Source organism: Schistocerca nitens, chromosome 12 (assembly GCF_023898315.1).
Source record: "Schistocerca nitens isolate TAMUIC-IGC-003100 chromosome 12, iqSchNite1.1, whole genome shotgun sequence".
NCBI lineage: Eukaryota > Metazoa > Arthropoda > Insecta > Orthoptera > Acrididae > Schistocerca > Schistocerca nitens.
This window is the reverse complement of record NC_064625.1, coordinates 136,286,161-136,300,444: the sequence shown is the minus strand read 5'-3', so window position 1 is coordinate 136,300,444 and position 14,284 is coordinate 136,286,161. Positions and strand designations below refer to the sequence as shown.

Below are 14,284 nucleotides of genomic sequence, written 5' to 3'. Positions count from 1 at the left end.
TTCTTTCGAAGTGGTGAGTTACCACAGAAAATTATTTCACAAGACATTATTGAGTGGAAATATGCAAAATATTTCAGGAGGTTGATTTTTTTTACTTCCAAGACTAGCAGTTAAACATTGGACAAAAGTAGCTAAATTTATTTGCTTAATGAGTTCAAGTTGTCATCAATATATATACCCTAAAATTTGGAGCATGCTGCCCAATTTACTGACTCTTGTTCTTGTACATCATCAGTTGTTGATATAACTCTATTTGTTGTACAGAACTGTTTTTTTTTTTTTTTTTTTTTTTTCCAAAAACTGGGGATGTCCATTTTCAGACAACCATTTAATATTGAAACTTCCTGGCAGATTAAAGCTGTCTGTTGTACTGAGACTCGAACTCTGGATGTGAAAGTCAAAGGTCCCGGGTCCGGGTCCCAGTCCTGCACACATTTATGATGTGCCGGAAGGTATACATAACTAGTTGTTAGCTATATTTTGTCACTGACACTTTCAGAATTTGAAAGAATATTTGAGCAGACAACATCAAAAGTGATATAAAATTAGGATTTTGATTCTTCAGTTTATCTTTGTACATAAGTTACACGGACTGGGCTGCATCGCATGTTCCTACATTTCTTCCTAATGCAGATGGACCTTCCTGAGGCTGAACTCTGTGTTTTTCCGTTCGTCTACAAATAATTTGTAAGTATTTTGTAGCCATGACCTATTAAACTGATGGGTCTGTAATACCCACCCCCCCCCCCCCCACCCCCCCAAAAAAAAAAATGGAACAAAATTGCGGTGGGCGGAGCTAGTGTAGTATGCATTTCTGCCGTAGGCTTGTGTAGCGCAACTCATTGCCAGTTCAGTGCCACCTGTGTTGTCGACCTGGCTTGTTCTTTTCATCTGCAGTGCTTGTTTTTGCTAGCGCTCTTTTGTTCTTGTTCAGTTTTTTATAATGGCAGATTTAAGTGAACAGTGTGCATCTATGAATTTTTGTTTTCTACTCGGTAAAAATATTGCCGAAACTCTTTTAAATGTTGAAAACAGCTTATCAAGATGACGTTAGGGGGGAAAAAGTATGAGTGATTTGCTTGATTTAAAAATGGCGACATGTCGACTGGTGACAAACCTTGTTCTGGACACCCATCAGCAGACCGAATCGATGAAAATATTGAAAAAGTAAGAGAGCTTGTGGTCACAGACCATCGACAGACAATTGATGAATTATCTGAGGTTAGTGGGTTGTCTTGAAGCTCAGTTTCATGGAAGATTTGGGAATGAAAACGGTTGCTGCCAGGTATGTTTCTCAGGTTCTGACTGACAATCAAAAGAACATTTAGTTAAAAATATGTCGTGCTTTGAAACAGCAGCTTCAAACTGATCTAGATTTTCTGCCGTAGATCATTACTGGTGATAAGTCATTGTGCTATGTTCATGACCCAGAAACACAGTCAAGCAAATGGAAGACGTTGTCGTCACCCTGTCCGAAATATTGCTGAGTCAAACATCAAAACAATGCTGATTTTGTGTGTGTGTGTGTGTGTGTGTGTGTGTGTGTGTGTGTGTGTTTTTGGCAAAGGCATTGTTCATCCAGAGTTTGTTCCTTCAGGTCAGAAAACAATCAAACCTTTTAGCTGAAAGTTTTGAGAAGCTCGTGCAACAGTGTTCATCAAAAAAAGACACGATTTGAGGCAGACGGAAGACTGGTTCTTCCACCACGACAACACACTAGCACACCTCTGTTAGACAGTTTTTGGCTAAAAATGGCATGGATCCGCTGCCCCATGCACCTTATTTGCAGATAAGCCTGATCTGGCTCTGTGCGAGTTTTTCTCATTTCTGAAAGTTTTGAGAAGCTCGTGCAACAGTGTTCATCAAAAAAAGACACGATTTGAGGCAGACGGAAGACTGGTTCTTCCACCACGACAACACACTAGCACACCTCTGTTAGACAGTTTTTGGCTAAAAATGGCATGGATCCGCTGCCCCATGCACCTTATTTGCAGATAAGCCTGATCTGGCTCTGTGCGAGTTTTTCTCATTTCCACACATGAAAAGGGGCATGAAAGGACACCGATTGGACAACATTGAAAAATTTAAGGAAAAAACTAATGGAGGAGCTGTCAGCCATATCTAAATATGAGTACAAAAAATGTTTCAAACAGTGGAAGTATCGATGGGACAAATGTGTTGTAATGGAGAGTATTTTGAAGAGGTTAAACAGTAGAGGGTAAACAGTTTGAAAATATGTAGCTTTTAAACAGTAATAAGTCTTTTTTTCTTTTTTTCCCCCTCCTCATCCCCCAATATTCACACCCGTCAGCAGCTGCCTTTTTTGCTAGTAGCCTATACTTAAACAGTTTTTAAATTTTTTATTTTATTTTTTTACATATCTCTACCCATACTATGGGATTCCGGATTCCTTTTTCTCCAAGTGAACTATAAACACCAAAGCAAGAAGTGAAAGCTTTTTCTTTTATGTAATTTGTGTGTGTGTGTGTGTGTGTGTGTGTGAGAGAGAGAGAGAGAGAGAGAGAGAGAGAGAGAGAGAGAGAGAGAGGTGGGTGGGGGAGGGAGTGGTGGGAGAGGCTTTCCTCCCTCTTCTAGCAGCTCATTTACCGCATCAGGTATTCATTGCCATTGACAGTTGCAGGGTCGTCATCCAGGAGTCAACTGCGTGGACTGGTCACCCAGCTTGATGGAGTCGGTATCTGACACAGGGATCTGCTCCCTGGGGAAGGGCACACGCTCCGCTCCGGGCGTGGTAGTCGTGCGCATGGTCGGCATCGCCCTGACGGAGCACAACCCGCGCCTCAGGAAGCTTGTCGTGCGCGGGTCAGTATTGTGTGTAGAACAATGCCGTACCTCTGCTGTGAGTCCTTGCTTACTAAAATTGTGTCCTGCCAGCAAGTTTCACATAGATGGTTTTATATCATTTACGGTGTTTGCTTATTTTTACTGAACAGGCACCAGTTACAGTGTATAACAAACTTTGTTCCCGTTTCTGATATTATTGCCGCAGCCTGCATTGTAGCAATCCTTGTTTGAGATAAAGTGCTGCCCAATATGGTGATATGAGGTGTGTTCAAAAAATAATGGGAATCTCAGTTTTTTGTAAACATTTTTATTTCTTCGTCTACTACAATTATATACATACACCAGTGCTTTTTTTTCAATCCCCAAAACACTTCTGGAACTCTTTACCTTCGGCATAACTTTTAATGCTATCAGTAATGCCGTTTTAATGTCATGGTTTATGCTTGTAGAACAGAGGACGTTTAATATTTCCTTTATTTTTGTGAAAAGAAGAGTCACACGGCCCATGCCTGGTGAGTAGGTGAGATGGGGGTCTGACTACAGTGCTGTTTTTGGCCAAATATTTGTGAATGAGCAACAAAGTGTGAGCAGATGCAGTATAGTAGCACAAAAGCGTTTAATTATTTAACCGTAAATAAGTTTTTTGCAACAATTTTTTCTTAAAGCAAGTTGGTTTGAATTAGGATTCTAATACACCATTTTATTACCCACTCTTTTGGCAACAAAACCTATTTTTTTAACATAATCTCCATTTCAATGCAACTGGCTTATTACACTTTACTGGGAGGGCCCATATGCCTACACAGTTCAACTCTATTGGTCGACGTTGGAGTCGACGTCTTGCTGCATCGGTAACTTCTCCATCATCCGTGTACTGCTTCCTGCTGAGTGCATTCTTCATTGGACCAAACAGATGAAAGTTGAAAGGTGAGAGATTCATTCTTTAGGATGGATGAGTGATGACAGTCCAATGAAGTTAACTGAGCTCCCTCAGGTGCACAGACTTCTATGAGGCCTCGCATTGTCATGGAGTTTTCTTGAGCATAGCATGATACATTTCAGCATTGTTTGCAACACCATGAGGGATTGATTGATTGATTTTTAACAGGGAAGCTAAAACAGCTTAGGTCCGACCCGCCACTGCCCTCACCGAAACTAGGTTTATTTTGCGGTATCGCTCCCTGTATATCTAGTAAAGCCAACCAGTGCCCTTAAATAGTGCAAGGAGTCCCTCTACCAGTTTTTTGCTAGATAAAATTTCTTCAGGTCTAGTTGTCCCCAAAATCCTGTATGTTTTACTCTCCAGTGCCATGCATTCGAAGATTAGGTGTGATGCAATTTCTTCACCCTCATCACAGATCCTACATTTAGGGTCCTCTACCGTTATACCCATTGTGTGCAAGTATTTTTTGAAATTCCCATGGCCTGTCGTCAGTCCAGTCATGAGTTTAATCTCTTTCCTGTTCAATCCCAGGATTACAGAGCTTCTTTTAAAACATGGCTTGGGCATCATTACCTTACCATGTTTTTGTTTATGGACCTTGGTCCAATATCCTACGTGCTGTTTCCTAAGCCAGTTCCGTACTTCTAGTTTGATGATAGCCTTGGTGATTGTCAGGACAGGTTCCAGTCCAATAAATGGAGTTGTTGCCCCCATCCTAGCCAATGTATCGGCTTGTTCATTGCCGCAGATCCCTGAGTGGCCAGGGACCCACACTAGGCTTACACTATTGCTTCCCCCTAGCTCTACCAGAGCCCTGTGGCAATCTGCAACAATCTTAGATCTTGTTGCAGGAGCTGCCAATGATTTCAGGGCTGCCTGGCTGTCTGAATAGATGTAGATGTTACGGTCATTGTAGCACCTATGCATATTCTCCTCCACACATGCCCTGATTGCAGTAATTTCAGCTTGGAACCCCGAGGTCCGTTTCCCTAGAGATATGATGCTCTCTAGTCTTGGCTGAACCCTGTACACCTCTGCCCCAACGCCTACCGTGAGGGAGGACATTAAACCTCTCAAGAGTCCCAGAAGACTTTACCGGCTGAGCGTGCGGCTTTGAATTTTTTCTTCAGGTGAGATGTGGTGTAAGGTCAATTTACGGATTGCCATTTTGTTTCTGCTTCAAAGTGATGAACCCACGTTTCATCACATGCGAGAAGATTGTCACAGTGAGCCTCGTAACATGCAAACAATGAAGTACAGATGGTGCTATGTTGCTCATTATAGCCTTCCGCCAGGCATCGGTGGACTCAACAGGCACCCACCTTTGAGTACCGCAACTGGTGGTAGTGTGTGTCAGCACTACCAAGAGAGACATCTAGAATGAGATTTTCACTCTGCAGCGGAGTGTGCGCTGATATGAAACTTCCTGGCAGATTAAAACTGTGTGCCCGACCGAGACTCGAACTCGGGACCTTTGCCTTTCGCGGGCAAGTGCTCTACCATCCGAGCTACCGAAGCATGACTCACGCCCGGTACTCACAGCTTTACTTCTGCCAGTATCTCGTCTCCTACCTTCCAAACTTTACAGAAGCTCTCCTGCGAACCTTGCAGGACTAGCACTCCTGAAAGAAAGGATATTGCGGAGACATGGCTTAGCCACAGCCTGGGGGAGGTTTCCAGAATGAGATTTTCACTCTGCAGCGGAGTGTGCGCTGATATGAAACTTCCTGGCAGATCTGCCAGGAAATTTCAGAGACATTTAGTTGTGCAGCAAGGGCTCAGATTGTGATCTGTCGATCACCTCAGATGAGTGTCCTGACATTCAAACACTGCAGGAGTCACAGCTGTGCGTGGCCGGTTGGCGTGCAGAAGATGATACGGGTTTTTCGCAACCTTGTTGTGATGCTGACAGATGTCTCGCCCAACAACCTCACTGTACTTTTGTTAACTCCCAGGTTTCTGTAGACATTTTGCAAGTGCCTGAATTTGAGGTGTGTTTTTTAAGTAAGGTCCATTTTGTTGTAGGAACTAGTAGTTCGTGCGCATACCGCAACGAGCGCGTGAGCTGTGTACCGGCATGCCTCGGCAACAACTGTGCTCAGTTTCAGCTCTGTAGCTAACCTGTACGGTTCTGTTCTGTGCTTTCAAAATGTTTGACTACCAACTTGCTGCCACACTTGAGGTTTGCTCAGTGATACAGTTTGTGTCAGCAAGGAACCTGTCTCCTGCAGAAATTCATCTACAGAATTGTGAAGTGTACAGTGATACTGTTATGAGTGAAAGCAAAGTGCGTAAGTGGGTATGAGAATTCAAAGATGGCCGTGATAACGTCCATGATGAGGACCTCTGGTTACCCTTCTTTGATTAGACGATTTGGTGGCTTTAGTTGAAGTGGGGATTCGTGACAACAGGCACTTCGCAATAACAGGTCTCTCAAACGAATGTCTTGGCGTGTCGAGATCAGTGCTTTGCAACATTGTTTCTGCACACATAAAATTTAGGAACTGTGCTCCCACTAGGTCCTGAAACTCCTAACAGAAGACCACTAAAACCCAAGGTTTGAGTGAGCGATGAAGTTCTTGACTCATTATCATGAAGAAGGTGACGGCTTCTTGAGTCAGAATGTAACTGGAGACGGAACATGGGTTTCACATATCACGCTCGAAGTGAAGCAATAGAGCATGGAATGGAGACTCACACACTCGCTTGTAAAGGTGAAGGCCAAACAGACTCTGTCCCAGCGCAAAATCATGGCATCGGTGTTTTGGGATAGGTATGGTGTTTTGTTGGTCGACTTCATACAACGAGGAACCACTATCAATGCAGAAGCATACTGCCAAACTCTGAGAAAGCTACGTAGAGCAATTAAAAACAAACGACGCAGCATGCTGACAAAGGGAATTGTTCTTCTCCGATACAATGCAAGACCTCACACTGCAGGCCAGACATGCGATTTATCGGACAGTTTTGACTGGGAGTATTAGACCACCCTCCCTGCAGTTCTGATCTTGCTCTGAGCAATTACCATCTGTTACCTCACATCAAACAACACCTCAGTGGCAACCGTTACAATGGCGACAACATGAAAACGGCAATGAACTCTTGGTAATCGGAGCAGACGGCAAGTTTTTATGAAGGGGGTATTTTAAAATTGGTACAGAGGTAGGATACGTGTTTGAACAAACTTGGCAACTGTGTCAAAAAATAGTGTATTTTCTGAAAGTAAATTTACTTTTTTGAAATAACCTTATGTTGTGTACTTCTGTTCAAATGGACCTTATTTAAAAAACACGCCTCGTATTTGCGGTGCTCTGGTTTTGTGCTAGATGAAATGCAGTGACAACTGTGATTGGATTGCACCTCCATTACAGATTCCATTCTGATGGCTATGTACAGCACCACCACTTATCGGAACTTCATGAAATTACAGGGGCTGGAAATGTTCCACATTGTCCCATAAAAAACTGAAATTGGCTGAGAATAAACGGTGTTGTATTACGTATTGACAGTTCCTCACAATACTCTTCACAGATAATTCGACCTTCATTCAACAGCTCATGGTGTACTGTGCTGATAAAATTTAAAAATACAATAAGGGTAATGGGTCATTCCACATAAAGTGGACCAAATGAGATGAACCCGGCAGGACCATTTCCGAATCCCATGAAATTTTTTTAGTAGGTTCCACAATGTGTCGCACAGATATAAAAAAAAGTCAGCTCGATATCTCCTTTGATTACATTTCTACACCCTCTCATAAATAGGTGTCCCAAATATGCATGACCTGTATGCGTGCTAAAGTCCAACTTTGGATAATCTTTATGAAAGGACTCTTGTCCCGGAAGTGCCTGGTATTGTATAGTTAAACAATGGTTCACTTCACAAGGAATGACCCTAACCTTCACATTGAATTTGCCAAGCTTTTTTGGGTCTCAGTAATCCACAATGCGACGAATAGGACAGTGGAGTCTTAGTTTCGATGTAGAATCCTTAAACCTGTGTTTCATTGTGTATTCTGACACATTTCAATATTTCTGCATCGTTTGCTCACTTCAAATGTGACTCGTGAGCAACTTGCATTCACTGATGTTTTTGTTAGAGATTCAGCAGTATTACTGTCACAAGCTTCATACCTAAAAAATCCGGAAAAAGAATTCGCGGCACGAGCAACATCTCAGGTTGTACTTTGGCAATCGTTGATTTTACCAGTTGATGATGCTTTGGGGTGTTTGGTGTGCTCGTCATCTTAAACCTCTTCGTGGCCTCCTTCAAAATGCTTATACCCATCTTAAATTATTCTTTTACTTTTACCACGCTAACTAAAAGCAATATTTAACATTTCTAAAGGTTCACTGCACTTTATTACATTCTTACAGGGAGATGTAATAATGGGTCACTGATTTATTTCTATAAAAAAAATCACCAGTTCTACCAATACACATGTAACCTTTTTGCAGCTGACATCATACTAAGTATTGGATATCACTAACACTGTAAAGATACTTCCCTGATATGTTTACTGACTCAATAAAGAAAAAACTTAGAACAACTATTTCAATCAAAGTTGGTATATAAAAGACTTGGCTGGAAAAGTCAAACAATGGAAATTACATGTCGGAATATCAACAATGTAGGAAAAGATAGATTGCTACTTACTGTAGAGATGACGCATTATGTTGCAGACATGCACAACTAAGGCACTTACACATACACTTTCGGCCACAGCCTTCATCAGAAAAAGAAAGATAAACACACACCATTCATTCACACAAGCAAACATGTCATGTGTACATGACTGCCAACTCTGGCAGTTCAGACCAGAATACAACTATTGTGTGGAATGGAAGCAGCAGTCTGGAAGGGGTGGGGAAGGGAAGGGATAGCAGGTACAGGAAGGGCGGGGGGGGGGGGGGGGGGGCTGGAGAAGTGCACCATCTGGCAGAGCAAAAACTGTTGGGTGCTAGGTGTGGGGACAATATGTTACCATAGGTTGAGTCCGGGATAATTATAGGAGTGGAAAATGTGTTGTAATGGTAATTCCTATCTGCACCATTCAGGAAAGCTGGTGGTGGAAGGGAAGAGTTTCCAATTCCTCTGTCCTATCACCTCCTCCCCATTCTCATCTCCTACCCTCTTCATTTGCCACCTTCTGCCAACACGCCTGCCTGTCTTTCCCAACTCCTCTCCTTTCTCACTCCATTTCCCCCACCTCCTGACACTCCGCCTGCTAGCATTCTAGTCCCTACACGTTCTGCAGATGGCACTTCTCTCCCTCCCCCCCCCCTCCCCCCCACTCATACACTACGATCCGTTCACCTTCCCTGCCCCTCCCAGATAGCTGTTTCCATTCCACACGGCAGTTGCATTTTGGTGTCAGCTGCTGCCAGAGTTGGTGGTCGTGTGTGTGTGTGGGGTGTACTTGCACGTGTGAGTGAATGGAGAGTGTTTCTCTTTCTTTTTCTTATGAAGGTTCAGGCTGAAACCTTATGTGCAAGTGTCTTAATTGTGGCTGTATACCACTTAACATGTCATCTTTACGGTGAGTAGCAATCTGTCTTTTCCTACATTGTTATCTGGATAAATAATCTGTCGGGTTAATATGCCCCTATAATGGAGCCGGCAGAAGAAAAGACTGACAGTTGTTCGGGCTTGCACAGTTGCTTTGTGTGTCTACCTCAACCGATCGCATAATGTGATGTTTCTGTGGCTAAGCCTCAGTGTTGTCACTGCTCTGTAGATGACAGTCATTTTTTCGTTTTTGCCTGCAGCTCTGTTTCACAGTTGAGAGCTGGCAACAGCATTGTCAACTGTGAAGGACCTTCTTTCCCCAGCTGTGCTAAAACACCATTTGACTGCGCAGTGACTCATGAGAAAGCTCTCGAGGCCCTTGATATTGCTCGAGGCAGGTGGTTGGCACTCTGGTACCCCTCCCACAGGTATTTTTATGTTGCTTACTCAAAACTGGGTTTTTAAAAATGCGCTAATCACTCTGTTAACCCTACAAAAAGCTACATAATGTCCAATGAACTTGACTTGTAAAGTGGCAACTCATCTTGTGTTCATCTGGTGTCTAGATGAGAGCCAATGTGAACATGAATAAGCATAGGAAATGTAAAAGTCAGTTATAAATTTCAATCTTTAGATTGAAAATATGTGTAGTTAAACAATCGTCTTGTGACTGTATTCCAGTGGAAAATCCAGGATGGAATGCAACAGACCGAGCGAGGTGGCGCAGTGGTTAGACACTGGACTCGTATTCGGGAGGACGACGGTTCAATCCCGCGTCCGGCCATCCTGATTTAGGTTTTCCGTGATTTCCCTAAATCGCTCCAGGCAAATGCCGGGATGGTTCCTTTCAAAGGGCACGGCCGACTTCCTTCCCTGTCCTTCCCTAATCCGATGAGACCGATGACCTCGCTGTCTGGTCTCCTTCCCCGAAACAACCAACCATGGAATGCAACAATATTATGAAAAGGATAGTTGCCACTAACCATACAGCAGAAATGCTGAGTTGCAGATAGGCACAACAAAAAGACTGTCACAGATAAAGCTCTCTGCCATTAAGGCCTTCATCAACAATAGACCACTCGCACACAAACGCAACCTCGTGCAACTGAAACCACACTGCCACAGTGCTGTATGGTGAGTGGCAACTATCCTTTTCTTAATATTGTTGCAGTCCATCCTGTATTTTCCAATGTTAGAAATGGAAGATGATTGTTTAACTATGGACTGAAAAAGGAGAGGAGTTGGGAAAGACAGGCAGGCGTGTTGGCAGAAGGTGGCAAATGAAGAGGGTAGGAGATGAGAATGGGGAGGAGGTGATAGGACAGAGGAAGTGGAAACTCTTCCCTTCCACCACTAGCTTTCCTGAATGGTGCAGATAGGAATTACCATTACAACACATTTTCCACTCCCATAACTATCCCGGACTCAACCTATGGTAACATACTGTCCCCACACCTAGCACCCAACAGTTTCCACTCTGCCAGACAGTCCACCTCTCCAGCACCCCCCCCCCCCCCCCTTCCCACCCTTCCTGTACCTGCTATCCCTTCCCTTCCCCACCCCTTCCAGACTGCTGCTTCCATTCCACACAATAGTTGTATTCTGGTCTGAACTGCCAGAGTTGGTAGTCATGTACAAATGACATGTTTGCTTGTGTGAATGAATGGTGTGTTTATCTTTCTTTTTCTGATGAAGGCAGTGCCTGAAAGTGTATGTGCAAGTGCCTTAGTTGTGCATGTCTGCAACATTATATACTAACTTTCCTTGAAATGGTTGTTCTAAGTTTTTTCTTTATTGAGTCGGTGAACATGTCTGGGAAGTATCTGTACAGGGTTAGCGATATCCAATACTTAGTATGTTGTCAGCTGCAAAATGGTTACATGTGTTTTGGTAGTACTGATGATTTTTTTTATAGAAATAAATCAGTGACCCATTATTACATCTCTCTGTAAGAATGTAATAAAGTGCAGTGAACCTTTAGACATGTTTATTGCTTTTAGTTAGTGTGGTAAAAGTAAAAGGAATTATTTAAGATGGGTATAAGCATTTTGAAGAAGGCCAAAAAGAGGTTTAAGATGACGAGCACACCAAATGCCCCAAAGCATCATCAACTGGTAAAATCGACAAAATTTTGAAAGAAATTAGTGTGAACAATTGCCAAAGCACAATCTGAGATGTTGCTCTTGCCGTGAATTCTTTTTTTCAGAATTTTTAGGTATGAAACTTGTGACAGTAATACTGCTGAATCTCTAACAAAAACACCAGTGAATGCAAGTTGCTCACAAGTCGCCTTTTAAGTGAACAATGATGCAGAAATATTGAAATGTGTCAGAATATAAGATGAAACACAGGTTTAATGATTCTAAATCGAAACTAAGGCTCCATTGTCCTATTCGTCGCATTGTGGATTACTGAGACCCAAAAAACCTTGGCAAATTCAATGTGAAGGTTAGGGTCATTTCTTGTGAAGTGGACCATTGTTGAACTATACAAAATCAGGCGCTTCTGAGACAAGAATCCTTTCATAAAGATTATCCAAAGTTCGCACTTTAGCATGCATGCAGGTCTTGCATATTTGGAACACCTATTTACGGGAGGTTGTAGAAATGGAATGAAAGGAGATATCGAGCTGAAACTTTCTTTGTATCCGTGCGACACATTGTGGAACCTACTCAAAACATTTGACGGGATTCAGAAATGGTCCAGCTGGAACCATTTCATTTGGTCCACTTTGATGTGGAATGACCCCATTACCCTTATTGCAGTATTGCCATCTGTGAAATTTTTCCTGTACTCTTTTAATGTTGACACTTTTGTTTTCACTGAAGGTTGTTTCATTGCTTCTGTATGTGACCTGACGGTGACCATTTCTTTTTTGATTTCCTCACATATTTCCTGCAGCGACTCTGCTTTAGCTTCTGTGCACTTGTTATTCATTTCATTCCTTAGTCACTGAAAAGGATGTATTCCTGTCCTTCTGTGAGCATTTTTGTACTTCCTTCATTTGTGGGTCAGTTGAATTATTTATTCTGTTGGCCTGTGTTTCCTAGTTACCATCCTTTGCACCTATATTTATCTCCCCAACTTCTGTGAATGCCTTTTTTTAGATATGTCCATTCCTGTTCAACTGAACTGCCTTCTGTGGTGTTTAGTTTCTACAGCTTTGGAGCACTTCCAGTGCGTGTCATCATCCCTCAGAGCTACAGTATCCCAATACTTACCACATTGGTTGTTCCGTAGCATTTCTTGAACTTCAGCTTACTCTTCATCCTTATTAAGTTGTGATATAAATCTGTATTGGCTCTGAGTATGGGTACGCCTTAGAATCTCCCATCTTGCCATTATGTAATGAATCTCCAATCTTCCCATATCTCCTGGCCATTTCCAGGTTACTCTTTTTGTGATGTTTGAGCAGTGTATTTGCTACTACTAGCTTACATTTGTAGCTCAATTAGGCTCTCTCTTCTCTCATTTTTCTTACAGATCCAATGTTACCCTGTAACTATTTCTTGCACGCCCTTCCCTAGTACCACATGCCAGTCTCCCATCTCCATTTACATACGGAATTACCCATTCAGTCTCCTCATATACTTTCTCTACATCTGCTTCTGTGTGTGATATTGGCATGTATACTAGCACATTTCCCTTTTAAAGTTTCCTAGATTCCCTACCACATTCAAACTTCCGACATTTGACACTTCGACTCGTAGAGTATTACCCTTCCACTGTTAAAGGCTGCATTTCTCTTTGCTTTTTTTGGAAACACACTAACACTCCCACAATTTTACTCAGCTCATACTGGTATAAGGTATATTACACAATGCTTCTGAATTTTGTTCATTTTTTACTCCATAATTGTTTTGTGTGCCTGATCTTGGTCTCGATATTGATATTGGTCTCTGTTACTCCATACAGACTTTTCTAATTTCAGAATAATTGAAACTGCTAAATTCCAAAAATGGTTGTTGTTTATGCCAAACAAAAAATGCAATTACAGAACCTTCACACAATTGTAAAGTGAGAAAACTGTGCAGATTAGTTAATGTTTTCACTCGAGATAAAATTAAAATTGTTAAACCTCTTTGTGGAAACAGACATGTTTCTCTGATTTTGGTGTCAGAGTGATCTACTCTCTCGCCTCCAGGAAGGAACTGTTAGTTCCAAAACCTAGATGGTGTGCCACTTTCATATGTGCTATTGGTAGTGCTATACAGTTCATCTGAAGGTGAGAACTGGCTACCATTTCTGTCTCATAGTTTATTAGTTTTCGCAATTGAATTTGAGCATCAATTAACTCTCTTCGTCAGGGAGATGAGATGTTCATAGGTTGTGTTTACAGTCATTTAAATCTAAGGTCAGTTCATTGACCACATTTATATTTAAAGACAGCACTATCAAAACCCCAATTGAAAATATGCTTACACATTACTTCTCGGTTCTGAATATTTAGGTCTCTTATGTTCCACAAGATGATTGTGAACACTAAACATCACCATTTCTAAGATTGCTCGGGGATAAGTAGTGAAGTGAAATTTAGATTCTTCCTCTACATGTAAAATAACTGATATTGTCACAGTGATGAGTGTTTCCTTATAAAACAGTGTGTTAAGTAGATCAGTCTATTTTATTTTGTTACACTTATTCAATATAAATGTAAATTGTGATAGTAATTCCCTCTCATGACAGCTCTATGAATGATGATTCGATACAGTGGCTCCTAGGCCTATCTCTGGTCACTTACAAGCCAGCGGCACAGAAATGAGTTTTTCTCATTTTGAAAGCAGATAGTCATACTGAGAAAAGGATGAAAGTATTAGTTTTTTCGTAGCTTACTGCCACAAAGTAATAAAATTTTTGTCGCATATGTGTTCAAAAGAATTAGTCTGCCCTCGAAACAGTAACAAAATGTAAACATTGTGACTTGTGATAAATAATGGAATTACATTTTTCCTTGAGACATAAGTCTCAACTCTATCTTTGATAATGATAGAAACTCAAGAAATGAATTCCAATTTGTGTCACGGCTTG

At 41.8% G+C, this 14,284-nt stretch overlaps 1 protein-coding gene across 6 annotated transcripts in view; it reads left to right on the top strand.

Moving 5' to 3' along the window:
* LOC126215025 (uncharacterized) overlaps positions 1 to 14,284 on the top strand; it is a 101,899-nt gene that overhangs the window by 58,727 nt on the left and 28,888 nt on the right. For 4 of the 6 annotated variants that reach the window (XM_049941648.1, XM_049941649.1, XM_049941651.1 and 1 more), the window contains exon 7: positions 2,636 to 2,823. In XM_049941648.1, the coding sequence (XP_049797605.1) occupies positions 2,636 to 2,823 (188 nt within the window). The remainder of the gene's footprint in view (positions 1 to 2,635; positions 2,824 to 14,284) is intronic. The other 2 variants (XM_049941652.1, XM_049941650.1) reach the window with 1 other exon arrangement.